This window comes from Phalacrocorax carbo, chromosome 7 (genome assembly GCF_963921805.1).
Source record: "Phalacrocorax carbo chromosome 7, bPhaCar2.1, whole genome shotgun sequence".
Lineage (NCBI taxonomy): Eukaryota > Metazoa > Chordata > Aves > Suliformes > Phalacrocoracidae > Phalacrocorax > Phalacrocorax carbo.
The window spans coordinates 25,930,056-25,943,533 of record NC_087519.1 but is presented as its reverse complement, the minus strand read 5'-3'; the positions used below and the strand labels follow the sequence as shown (position 1 = coordinate 25,943,533).

At 50.5% G+C, this 13,478-nt stretch overlaps 1 protein-coding gene and 1 long non-coding RNA gene across 7 annotated transcripts in view; one reads left to right on the top strand and one right to left on the bottom strand.

Moving 5' to 3' along the window:
* Positions 1-124: 124 nt before the first annotated feature.
* Positions 125-7,964, bottom strand: LOC135314326 (uncharacterized). Of its 4 annotated transcripts, XR_010373831.1 has the most exons (4): positions 7,879-7,964; positions 6,686-6,899; positions 2,366-3,856; positions 125-2,230 (listed from the first exon to the last, which is right to left on the bottom strand). It is a non-coding gene; the product is annotated as an uncharacterized LOC135314326 (long non-coding RNA). The 4 variants fall into 4 exon arrangements; XR_010373832.1 differs by having other exon boundaries at positions 125-3,883; XR_010373829.1 differs by having other exon boundaries at positions 125-3,856.
* IGF2BP2 (insulin like growth factor 2 mRNA binding protein 2) overlaps positions 7,125-13,478 on the top strand; it is a 26,368-nt gene continuing 20,014 nt past the window's right edge. For 2 of the 3 annotated variants that reach the window (XM_064457107.1, XM_064457106.1), the window contains exons 1-2: positions 7,125-7,554; positions 8,070-8,130. In XM_064457107.1, the coding sequence (XP_064313177.1) occupies positions 7,365-7,554; positions 8,070-8,130 (251 nt within the window). In that variant the 5' untranslated portion in view covers positions 7,125-7,364. The remainder of the gene's footprint in view (positions 7,555-8,069; positions 8,131-13,478) is intronic. The other variant, XM_064457108.1, reaches the window with a different exon arrangement.

Below are 13,478 nucleotides of genomic sequence, written 5' to 3'. Positions count from 1 at the left end.
AGTGTAAGTTACGGGTTGAAAAGAGACTACAGCACTTATGCTGGGTATTCTGGAATAATGTTTTAAAGCCCAGAAGTAAAATCCACTGTAATTTTGTGTTGCTGGGTAGTTCTTGACATCTAGATCATTCTAGATCTGAAAAACTGTGTAAACCCAGGGTGTAGAGAAGTCCCTGTGCAAACTGCAGGAGCAAGGGGTGTCGTTCTGCAGCACTGTAGGCACGGAGCAAGACTTGTAATAAACTCTTGGTAACACTGTTGAGCTTTCAGGTGGGTGAGCTGTTAGCAGACTATTGTCTGTAACACACAGAGAGGGCTTCAGTGGAAGTAGATAACTGTACACTTAGGCAATGAAATAACATTGACTTTTTCTTATTCACTGATGATTGTCCTTTTAAAGAGTACACATTTATCGCATTTTAGCCGCATATGTGGATATAGCTATCAGGTTACAATCTCCTACCACTACCGTGCCATTTTGCCTACTCGGGTTCATGCACTTCATACGCTTACTGGAAAATGATGCGCAAAATTTGGAGCGCTTCTGTCAGACTAGAACTTCCATCAGCCTTGTGTCATAGCTCTGATGGTGACCACACATGGAAGACTGGAAAACCGAGCAAGAGCAGTGACGCTACATCTGCCACTGTTCTCTCAGCTTTTGAACCCAAGTTCCTCTACCTCTTTCCTGGGTAGTGATTTCCACACTTTTTTTCATGGACTAAGAGCAGTTACAGGACCCTGTTGACCTGCAGCCTTGTGACCTTTTGTTTGATTTCCACTGTGTTGTTTTACCTTGTACCTGTTTTACCCTGAAATTTTTACTCAGTGGGAGCTGTTGTTAATAGTCTTGTCGGCCTAACAAAAAACAGGTAATCCCAGGGCAAGTGCTGGTGTACTCTGAGCTACATCCCATTTCTCTTGGGAGGGGCCAGTCATTTGCTGTGCCGTGAAGGATAAATGCCCTTAAGGTTCTTTGTCCATTTCTCATTTTAAAATGGGCACAGAATCACTCATTTTGGATTTCAGCTATTACATTATCTATTGTATTTAAATGATCTTAGGCAAACACTCCATAGTGTATCTTGTCATCCTGCACAGTAAATCTATGCTTTAATTATATTTTCAGTCTTTGGAGGAGGTGCATTGAGCTTTCCACGTCAGCTTACACTGAGAGTGTGTTGGGTTTTTCTTTGCATAGACGTAGTAGTATACTTTCTGAAGTCAAAAAAACCTATGTTCTCTACTGATGTGGGGAAGAAAATGCTTTCCACTTTTGCCCTCGGAAGCAGTTTGGCAAATAATAAGCAATTGCATGAAGCAAGAGACTGAAGAAATAAGCCTTACCTGCTGCAGCTGCCTGGAGACGAAGGTGGCTAACAGTATCCCAGGTGTCTTAGGAAGGTTTTTGCAAACACCTGGATATTTTTTAAGAATCTGTATCAGTTTTTTCTGTCTGGATGTAAGACTGGCCAATGGGCTTTCAGCAGTACCATCCCATCCCTAGCCAAGTTGGTGCTCCTTTCTACGCACCCTGTGGGGTATGCAGCACTGCCCCACGCTGAGAGCGCCCCGATCCCCGCCCAGCTCCCTGCCTGGCGCGAGCGTTGCGGGGCTATGGTGCTGTGGTTCGCATTTTGGACGGTGCAGGACTGTTCCGTGGGAAGGTGAAGTCCCCGCCACTGGAGATGACCTTTGCAGTCTTCTCATTCTTTTTCACCGCGTTTTCTTAGTCACGGCCTTACGCTTCCTTTGAATTACTCAGCAGGGGTTGACAAATGCAGAGTCAAGAACACGTGTCCTTCGGTACGCGTCTATGTTTTAGTGAAATGAGGATTTTGCAACTCGCGGTGCAGTTCCTGGCAGTTATCTGATGGCTTGTAGCTGCCAGAAGAGCATCCTCCCGACCCTTCCCCGCAGAGTGATACCTGGTGCTTTTGGTTAGGTTTGGATCTTTTGCGGAGCTGTGCTCTGGTGGGGATGAGAGTGAGCATTTTCCTCTACAGAGGCGTGAAAGAAAATGGGGATGTTGTGTCGGTGGGGGGTGGTGTGCAGAGGCGCACCCTAAAATCCACGTTAAAGCTGTATCTAGAATTTGGGAAAGCATCGGCTCCGGTAGCCTTGCAGCAGGGAGAGCCTTTTGTCTGGATGTTTCCTGCTGCTGAATCACTCCACTTGTCGGTCTAGAAAGAGCCCCTGGTCAGATGCTCCCTGGCGTGTGTAATGTTGCCCTGTTACGCGGGAATGACAGATTGCTGTGGTATGTGATGCGCTTCGAAACAGCGGCTGAATCACTGCTGGATGTCCTGATGCCCTGCCAGCGCGTAACGCAGAAATTCATTGTAGGGGAGGGGGAAAAAGCGTACCTTGACCTTTGGCAGAAACCCCACCGGCGGTGGGGGAGCACCCTCTGCCGTGGCGGCTGCAAAAGCAACGTCTGCTGGGGTGGATGTGAAGCGCTGTGCCCTTTGCTGACCTGCTTTCCTGTCAAGAGTAGAACAAATAAACTTTAAAAGCACATGGGGAAAAAGGAAACAGGGCACTGGTCTCTCCTCACCGTGTGCAGGTGGAGTTTCCTCTGGGTCAGTTTGTGCCTCTCCCAGTGCGAGGGATGCTCCAGTCCCCATGGGACCCCACAGCACCTCCCCGGTCCCCTGGGCACAAAGGGGGTCCCCACGGCAGGTGGCGTAGCTTGAGGGAGCTGCTGAGCATTAGCACACGCAGATTGATATAGTCAGGGGTAGTCATGGGTTTAGCATATACAGAAAAGCATGAAAATCAACTGGTAAGGTGGTTTACAAGCACAAATTGATTTAAAACTGGGTATTAAGAGCATCTGGGTCCAGCACGGCACTGAGCATGGTGAGTGGAGACTGGAGGGAGAGCGCAGGGCTGCGACTCTGCTGGCACCCCTTGCACAGCAGTGCAGCAGCTCTCTGCTCTCTGCTGAACCTCACGAGTTATAAAAAAAATAATGTTTTCTGTAGTAACCCCTTAAGTAATTTATTTTGGTGGTCACACTTTAGTTCCAGCATATCAATCGCACAAAAGGCAGGTACTCCCTCCCCAGCAGAGCTGCTTTCTGGGGCCAAGAGAAGCTGACCCTTTCTTTTTCCTGCTTCATTAAGTACGGCTCCTCAGGGCTCTCTTGGGAGTCCACCTCTGGCACCTGGCCTTTGCTCCATCACTTTGGTCCTGAATATCCATACCTTTGAGATCATCTCAGGAGAGTCAGCCTGTTGGGAAGGAGCTTTTGGTACATCACTACTGACAGTCTCTGTCCATCGTTCCCATCGTTAAAAATGTTGAAAGTTATTTTTCAGTCGTGCTCAGCCCCCGTACAGGTGTAATTAATGAACACCCAGTTATTAATTCAACTACCTGGCCACAACAGTTACCTTGCATCTCACCAGTTTTAAGGGCTGATGACCTGAAAGCTGTTAGTAATTTCCACTTGGGTCCTAGCAAATGGTGAGCAAAATGATTCCACCGTGGCTTGAAAAGTACAGAAGCAATTTTCAACCAAATTATGCATTATTTTCTCAACTACCCTGTTCGTGATGGATCATCTCACCGCACCGAGCAGACTGCCTTAGTGCCCTGCTGACTGCAGCCAGTTCTGTGATGCTCTTCACTTGTCTCCGTAGCAGCTGCTCAGTTTTCTTGCTAGGCGACTTCTAAAAGCCAAATGATACTTTAAAGAGAGTTCATCAGTGCTTTATTGGATTTTGGGTTTATTCCAGTCTCACGGTGCCTCATCCCTGGCACGTGGCGATGGAGCACAGGCAGGAACCGCTCCACCAGCGCACGCCGATCCCTCTTGCAGCACGTCATGGCACACGAGGTCACTTCTGTGACTTGGTCAGAAGGAACAAAAATAAGTCCTTTTGTAAAGGAAACAAATTTTATTTGTAGTTGATTTGTAGGAGTGTGTTTATGTGGGGCGTTTTGGTTTTTTTGGTCCTGCCTCTCTGGCAGTCTCGTCCGCAGCCAGAGGTGCATCCTGCACAGTGACGAGCAGCTGCACCCCATCGTGCTGCCGAAACCGAGCTGGGACGGGCAGAGATGGGGCAAAGCTCTGCTGAGATTTCTCCCGCGTGACAGAAAATACCCATAAGGATTCAGGGAAGATGGGCGGGTCAGAGAGGCGAAGCAGGTTCCTCCTGAGCTGGGTAGCTGGGCTTTCTCTGCCAGATTAATGCAGCCACCCCGGAGCATGGCGAGTGGGGGTCTGGCCAATTTTCCTCCCATTGCACAACCCATTTATCCACCTCTGGGGCGCGTACCCACAGCTATAACCCTGCTGCATTCAGTTGCAAAGAGTACATGTGTGATGTTCTTGTCTGCTGGCAGAAAAGCCACACTCTTTGCCCACCTGGGTTTGACCAAGAGATCTGGCCAGACCACAGCCAGATGTTATGTTTTCCCACAGATGCTTTCACATCCCCTCCAGCCGCAGGGGATGCCTGTGCCTCTGATCCCTGGTGACAATGAGGGATGGCTCACAGAGGATGTTCCCCAGGGAATCATCCCCGAGTCCAGCTTGCTGCCAGCCCTGCCAAGCACACCACAACTTCTGGAGCCCCACTACTGATGGAAATGTGGTGGCTTCACCATGTCCTTCGCTCTGGCTTGAGGCAGGACCCACCATCCCCATGCTATCCCGTTCTCTGTCCCGTTTCCAACACCCTCCGGGAACAGATGCTCCACTTGCAGGATCCAAGGAGGGATCCCAAGATGAATGCCCCAACGCAGCCCTAGCTGGGTCCCCCCAACAGGAGCTGAACCAATGCCCAGACCACAGGTCCCAGTAAGACCAGTCCATCAGAAAAGGGTGATGAAACCTAATTGATCGCAAGCTGCCTGCTCCGAGAAAGGCTTATCAAAGGCTCAGGGTAAAACAATTGTGGGTCAACCATTTATCCCAAGCTTGGAGGGGACTTTGGAATCCCTCAGGCCAGCCCTCAGCACTGGGGTGGATGTAGTAGACTCAGATGTTCGTCCTACCTCCTCCCAAAACCTCCAGCCAAGGAATGGCAGCACCTCTTTCTCTTCCTGAGTCTGATCAACCAAACACTCATTTTTTTTTTCCTAATTTCGCCTGCCTTTTCAAAGCAGCCCTTCACACACACAAGCCTGTTATCATGTCCTTCTCCAGACTAAATAAACCCTCCCTCAACCTTCCCTGGCTCTCAAGTTTTTTTGCTCCTTTTATCAGTCTCGCCACCACCTCCTGCAGTTGTTCCATGTCAGTAACTCTTTTCAGAGAGGAATGATTTCACTGCACATCTAATGTGCAGGGCTGCCTTTAGAAGACAACCTGCCTTTCCTGCTGGATCTTGCACCACCTTTGGGACCATTTACCCTGAGCTTTGCCTGTGTGGTTGCTGCCTTGACAGCTGTTTCACATCAGTGCTCGTAAATCTTCCTCTCCAAAGTGCATTCTTCCCTTGACTGTCTCATCTGGACCAAGGCCGGTCCACCAAAACTCTGGGGAAGAGAGCACCAGCTCTGCAGGATTGGGAAAACACCTGAAGAAGGCTGTTGAGGTCCCTCTCCAAAGCCAAAAATCAGGGACAGGAGGGATGAGATCATGCAGGTAATTGCAGGAGACTTCCTTCGTTACATCCAGCTCCTGCAGAAGACCAAGTGACAAGTCATTTATGAGTATTGCAACCCTGTAGGCACTAATTACTCCAGAAACCTCAGGTTTCTCCTGCCGCTTCCCAGTGGCAATGACCTCACGCAATGAAACAGCAGCTCCCTGCCCCGTTACTGCCGATAGCTCGTCACTGAGGATGAATTAATGACCTGAATGAGAGTAAGCCTTTATAAAAGGACATTATCGACATGTTTCAGCCTAAAAGCACCCCAAAAAGGTGCTGGGGATGGAAAAGCCCCCAGTCCCGCTGCTAAACGGCAGCCCAGCAGGAGCTGCACTGAAAGCAAAGACGAAGAAATTGGAGGAGAAAGGATTCTTCTCGCTTTGCATCATCGCAGTCCAACCACATCTATTTTTGCTACACGCGTGGCATCAAGCACCCGTCACTGCTATTCCTACTCCATCCAGCACCTCCACATGACAGGGGAAGAGTAGCAGCAGGATGGAGCGTGGCCGAAGGGAGCGTCACTTTTAATTGTCCTGCCACACAGTTTAAAATCTGGGGAGTTCTATTACTGCCCTTCATCCCACCCCCAGCAAAAGGCGACTGGCCCCAGGGCACAACGCTCTGCTCCGAGGACACTTGTCCCCTCCCGTCACCCAGTGTTACTTCTGCATCTTATTTTAGTCTCTGGTCACAGCCTGGATGCTCTTCCATAAAGATTTGCCTTTGTATTCTCAAGAAGAGAGAGCAAAAGTCATTTAACCTGCAGCATCCAGCCTCAACCAGCCAAGGCAGATTGTGACACCAACTCTTGGTCACCTGAGGACATCCTTCAGAGCCCCCGAGAGCCACGTGCTCCAAAAGCAACAGCAACCCTCTGAGTACCAGGCTAAGAACATGCAAAACTCAGTGCTGGGATATCAGAGCACTGGCTCACCATTTCTTGAAGCCTTTTGGATGATGGGTTTGCACGTAGCAGTGGCTGCTCGGACCTTGGCTGGAGTGGGTTTGCATGCTTGTGCCTTCCAAAAAAGCGCATTTAATACAGGCTTGTATTTATTTATGGATTTTTTTTTTTACCTTGGTTCCTGAGCGAGATGGTTTTCCTCTCCCTGAAGGAACTCCTCAAGTCATTTCGAGCAAGGACAGGAGGATCTGCCAGTGGGACGCCAGAGATGGGCAAGCTGTTGGACACGGGGTGCGATGGGTTTAAGGGCAGAGGCATTGGGGTGCGCAGGCAGGGGAGTGTGCTGCAGGCAAAGGTGCTGCAGGCAGGGCCGGACCTCCCGATCCACTAGGAATAAAAGACCTGGAATGGGCTGGGACCCCGCTCCAGGGGGCTGCGGGCCCCCGCTGGAAGCCGCTTCCCCCGGCCTTGGCAATCCCTCCCGCGGAGGGGAGCTGACTCCGGTCGCCGGTCGTCCGTCACCCCCTCCCCGAGGCGGGGACATCCCGGCCCGGCCCCACGGCGGGGGTCTTGGCAGTTCCACCTGCTCCCGAGCCCCGCCACCCGACGAGGCGGCCCCGTGGCCGAGCTCCCCGTCCCGGCGGGGGCGGCGGGCTGGGCTGGGCTGGGCTGGGCTGGGCTCGGCTTAGCGCGGCTCGGCTCGGCTCCGCCCGCTGCCCGCCGCTCTCGCAGGCTCCTGCGGGGCTGGGGCTGGGGCTGGGGCAGGGCGGGTGGCCCAGAGCCGGACCCTCCCGTCCCCGCGTCTCTACCGGCCGCCGAGGGCGGGGAGGAGCCCGGGGGGTGCAGCTCCCCATGAAGCGACGGAGGATGAACAAGCTCTACATCGGGAACCTCAGCCCCGCCGCCACCGCCGACGACCTCAAGCAGCTTTTCGGGGAGAGGAAGCTGCCCCTGGCCGGTCAGGTCCTGCTTAAGTCGGGCTACGCTTTTGTGGATTACCCCGACCAAAATTGGGCCATCCGGGCTATCGAGACCCTCTCGGGTGAGCCAGGCGCCGCAGCCCCCCCCAACCCCCCCCGCCCGCCGTCCCCCGGCCGGTGTATCGTCCCCCGCCTCCTCCGGGGCTCCCCCATCCTGCTGACCCCCCTCCCCGGCCACCCCTGGCGCTCCCCTGTCCCCGTCCCCCCCCCCCCCCGCGCTCTTTCCCGCGGCCGCCCCGGCTCTTTCCAACCCCGGGTATTTTTCGCTGATTTTTTTCTTCGATTTTATTAAGAGGCGACCGGACGTCGAACCCCCCGACCCACCGGCCCCCCGGCACCCGCTCCCCCTCGGGGACCATTTTACGAGGTGCCCTGGCCCAACTCACCGGGGGCGCGGAGCAAAGGGCGGCCGAAGGGGGGGCTGGGGGCCGGCGGCGGCGGCGGCCGGGGAGGCGCAGGCAGAGCACGGGCAGGGCGGGTACCGGCGGGGGGGGGGGGCAGGCAGGGCGGGGGGGCTGGGGGCGTGTGGGGGGGGGCTGCCCCGGGGTGATGCTGAGAACCCCACTGTCTCCCGCAGGGAAAGTGGAGCTGCACGGCAAAGTGATGGAGGTGGATTATTCCGTGCCTAAAAAGCTCAGGTAACCCCTCGCTATTCCGCCACCCACCCACTCGTTCATCCCACCGTGGGGTGTTGGGGGGGGATCCGGGAGTTTGGGGGGGGGGAACCCCGCAGGGTTTTACTTTCGCTCCGGAAAGCGGAGGCGGGGGGAGGGAGCTCCCGGCCCACGGCAGCGCTCCCACGGAATCGGGACCCGCTCCCACGGGGCCGGGACCCGCTCCCATGGGGATCCCGGCCGCGGGGCCGGGGGTGGCAACGGGCCCCCGGGGGGGGCCGGGGCGGCCGGGTGCTCCTCGCCGCTGCCAGCGGAAAACAGCTGCTTGGGGTTTCTTTTTTCTTTCTTTTTTTTTTTTTTTTTGGGGGGGGGCAAGAATAAAAAAGCCCTTTTCCCCCTATTTTTCTTCTTGGGGGCCGGGTTTTACACCCAGGGAGGCCGCGCACAGCAGTGGGGCTGCCCGCGCTCTTCGAGGATGTTGTTTTTAATAAGTAACACAGCAATTTGCTCATTCCAAACGCCTCTTTCCCCCTTTATACTGCCAAAAGATCCAGAAACTCAATGCATTTATACATTGCGTCGAAGCGCAGCCTCTTATTTTAATCAGGTATAGTTGAGCGCTGAGGCCGGACAGATGGGGACACACTCGTTTAATAGAGAAAATAAAACCCAGGACCGCGTTGCGTAGCTGCCTCATCGCAAGATTTTTGACCCCCCGACATGCATCGGGATAAAAGGTCCGTGCGCCAGAAAAATACCCATCGGATGGTCCCACCGGATAATTTGCTGTCGCTTGGCCTGGAGGTTGGGCCCGTGATTGACGCTGTAGTATTAATTTTGAAGTTACTGGCGGGGGGTGGGGGGGGAAATGCTGTTGTGTAATTGAGGCTTGGTGGGGGAACGGCTCGTGCCCATCATCACGTGTGCCAGAGCGGGATTTCTTCTTCATCAGGGACCACAAGCTCTCTCACCTTAAAAAACTTTCAAAAACAAGCAGAAAAAAAAATCCCAACTGTAATATTTCTAAGCTAAATCTTTGCAGCAGCCTCAGGCTGGTTAGGTGATGACTTTTTAAGAGTGATAGAGCCAGAAATTGTGAGTTTGGGAAGATAGTACGGACCCAGGACTCGACCTTTGTCATGTACGAAGGGGATGTAAACAAGGAATTCGTCTTTATTGAAATTCTCTTGTCAGGCTGGGGTGCTGCTGCTTTTCCTTCCAACTTTTAAAAGAAAAAAAACCATTTAAATAGCCCAGAAATAAAGTGCTGATTTATTTTGCATCAGTCTGTTTTCAGCTGGCTCCAAGTTTTCTACTCCAGCTCGGCTCCCCAGCTTCCTCAGGTTATTGAGATCTAATTTAAGCTGATATCTTTTTTTCCCAGCTAAAAAAATATATATTGCTTTATATAAACATACCCAGTTAGGGGGCCCTTTGCTTTGGTTGATTATAGATTTTATTTTTATAACGTGATCTTTGGCAAGAAACAGAGCCTCACGTGGTCATGTTTCAGTTGTGTCGTCCACCCCCCCTTCAGATTTGTGGAAAATCCAATTTTTGTAGTTGCAATCAAGTCCCAGCGAGGTGCCCGGATTTCAGGGTGAGGCTCAGTCGGGGAGAATCCCTGTGTTATTTAAATGAGTTTGTGCTTTAATTGGGTTTGGGGAACCCAAGCCCCTCTTGGCTCCCGTCCCCCAGCATTTCTGCGTCACGGGGATGGGAACCAGGAGGTGCCGATGCCCGGCGCTTCCCCCCTGCGCCCGTGTTCACCTGGAGTGTTTTATAACCGAATCTAATATAGATCTATTTTACCAATGTATTTATATGCATATAAATATGGTTTGATAAGAAATGGGCCAGAAAACACCTCCAACGTGTACGTAGGGAAGGGGTTTCCTCAGGGTGCCACTGGGAGTTGCTGGCAGGGGGTTGTTTCTGTTAAAGCGGTGGGAAGGAGCGTGAATCCTGCCTGCTCGGCCGATCTGCCTCTCACGAGTTAAAAATCAGCCATTCAAATGGTGTGGGCTCCTATAGGAAGGATCCAACAGTGTCTCGATTGTTTTGGTTTTTTTTTCCCCTTGTATACACTGTATTGTGCCTTAGAAAATTAGAGAAAAAAAAATCACCCTATTTTTTAATCAGCACTTCAAAATTTTAATTTAATTTTTAAATTGATTTTTTAATTCAGCAGGAGCAGAGAATACTTTTATTTGCTTAAAGCAAGGTGATGCAATCCTGCTTCAAGACTATTCTGTATCTGGAGTGTGGCAGGGAGGAAAGCATCGGCATCTTACCCCTTAAAGCCAGGTTGTACATCTCTGAAATCTTTGAAAATCCTGTTGATGGGAAAGAAAGACTGTAAAAAAAATTAGGATCGGTTGTGAAATATGGAAAGTAAAACCCAGCCACCCCAGTGCTGACTTCTGTACAAGGATTGGATAAAAATGATAAGTTTAATAAGTAGCAGGGATGAGTGAAGCCCCATTTAATGTCTCCAGACCAGTGGAATTTTCAGGTTCCTGACTGCAAAGGTGCCTTTTAATTTCTGCTTGCGCTGTAACTGTCGGCTGTGAGAAATAAAAGCACGAGGGACAGCTTAACAGTGCAGAGTGGGAGGCTGTTGGAGAGAGCTTGGGCTGGAATTCTCTATAATACTAAAAATAATAGTTTTGTCTGGTTTAGTAAATGGCCAAACTTGGGTGGTTTTGCCCCGGACAGTGGTCGCTGGAGGGGCAGCAATGAAAATGCCTGCCCGATTGGCTTTGCGGGGGGTGATTTTATGGGATTTGCAGGATTTTCTCCTATTTCAAAAGGAGTTATCCTTAAATAAGTTTCCTCTCTTGAGCATCAATTCAATTCTCGTTTCCACGTATTTGGCTTCATTTATTGATTTATTTTTTTTCCCCCTCACCTCCTTGTTTTTAAACCCAAACTGCTGGTGACATTAAGGCTCAGAATAAATGTACAAGCCCTTTTGTACCCCCACGGGCAGCTCATATTTTCTTTCCATATTCTTAATTGCTTGTCACCGATTAGATGCTTAATTAGGGGAGAGGAAATCCTTGTGCAGACCAGTTGCTTTGCCAGAAAAAGCCCCCAGCACCTATTCGTGCATGCGTCTATAAATACACACGAGGAGCACAAAAAATACTCCCATGGATCTCCAGTCCTAATATCTCTATTTTAAAAAATCTCTCTAATTAAAAATAAAGTTAGAGAAACCTAAAAAGCACGAAGGGATTTTCTCTGGCCACAGTGTGGGGAGGGTCTGCTTTGCTTCACCAAGAGAATTAAGCTTGCTGGAGATTTTCTTGTGTATGGTATGTTGGGATACGCTGGATTTGAAATTGAATTCAGAGTGCTGGAAGTGGGGCTGCTGTCGGTCCTCATCTGGGTTTTAAATATATATTTTTAATACCATTTAGTATCTTTTATAATTATATAAATCAGTAACGTATCTTTTAGTATTTCAAATATTTAGTATCTTTTTATATATATAAATAGAAGATACTATATAGAGATACTATATATATAAAAAAGATACTTCATATATATACTTTCACAATATGAATATAAAAGACTTTTAAATATATATATATTGAGATATATTTCAAAAGATACTTTTAAAATACCTATTTATATATACACACATATATATGACACTGCCAGGGTGATGCTGATGGCATCAGGCATGGGGAAACCCCCTCCTGCTGCTGGCTGGGTGCACAGCAGGTTTCCTATAGGTCTTGGATGCTGTTCCCTATGAGCTGGCCAGGAGAAACCCCGTCAAGCTGATCCTTTCCTAGATGGACTCCGGCGCTTGTTATAGCTAGGTGTGATGCTGTCACTCTCTCTATTTTCTCTGTTTTCACGTGTTGGTAAACTGGGAGCTGGTGGCATTCAAGTTGGTTTACTTTTCTTTAGCCACCTTTTTGCCTGGCTCTTTGCCGCCTGCCAGGATGCAGGGATGGGAGCAGGGTGGCATCTGGGATGTGAGATGGGGCATGAGCATGGAAGGTGCAAGGGGGTGGACCGAGGCCGTGCCGCCCATGCCATAGCGCACCAGGATGCCTTTTGGAACCACTGTGAAGCCTACCTGGGTTTGAAGGCGTTGGGGAGAGACCAAAGCCGAAAGCAAAATAATACATAAATATTTATCATTAATTCCCTATTATTTTTGTCATTTTATAGTTCCTCTAGTGGCTTGAACGTGCCCTTCTGCCCCATTGGGCATCGCATTGATGCCCCACTTACCCCCGCCCACCGTCTGTTAGCCCTCCCAGGGAAGAGGCGGGTACCAGGGCTGGGGGGACGCGCTTGGATGGCTTTGGGGGGCAAAGGAAGGGAGCGCAGTGTGGCCGACTGCCCCTCGCAGCAGCTCTGCATGTCTGGCACACCAGGGCTCACAGAGTGCTGGGCTGGCAGCCCTGCTCTTGCACCACACTTGGTTTTCCCCTTCATCCTGATGCTGAATAGGGATGCAGTGGGTGATTTTCCCCCTTTCCTCCCCCATCTTTTTTTTTGCTCCTCTTTCCCCCCAACCCTTAATCTTGAAAAGCTGTGACAGATGGGATGTTATTTACCATTCATCCCTATTGTTAATACATCCCCAGCTCACAGGGATGTATCAGTCACGTGCCGTCCTCGCCATCCCCCGCCGGCTCCGTCCCTCGGCAGGTTGTTCGTCCTGCGGAAGAGGATAGGGCTTTAACGTGAACAGATTTTAATTCCTTAAGAGCGTCAAGGCAAAGCCCCTGGGCTGGGAGGGGAACTGGAGCGGATGCATCTGCAATGCTCTTGGCAACTGGTTGAAACCGGGGCAGCTCTTTAATGCTTATCCAGCCTGGCGCTGATGGAGCTGTTGCTTGTTGAGATCCGCTGCTGGATTGGGTTGAATGAGAGCAAAACATGTTGAGGATGACCCTGATAGACCAAAAAAAAAAAAAAATAGTCAAGAGAGGCAAAGCCAACAGATGATTTCTTCCCTGCCTGATTAGGGGAGTGTGCCCATCTCAGGCTGCAAGTCGCTGGGTCTGAAAAATTCAGGTGGGACTGAGTTTGGACCTCACCTGATGATTAGCATTATTTTTTGTAGATGTTTTCTTGCCTGGGACAAATATTTCATAAAGCATGCAGGGCTGCCGAGGAGACAGTTGGTTTCCAGCACGTTTCCTCTCTTTTTTTAAACCAGTTCTCTTGAAAACCGATTTTTATTGAAAGCAGGAGCTGCTGGACAGTGTTTCCTCTGTCCTCAGTACTGATCTGAGGTGGAAGGTGATAAAATCCCTTTATGGCTTTAACACAGTAAGATAATGAAAAGCTTGGATGGAAAATAATCTTCATTTTTTAGGGCAAAGAGCAGTGAAGCCATC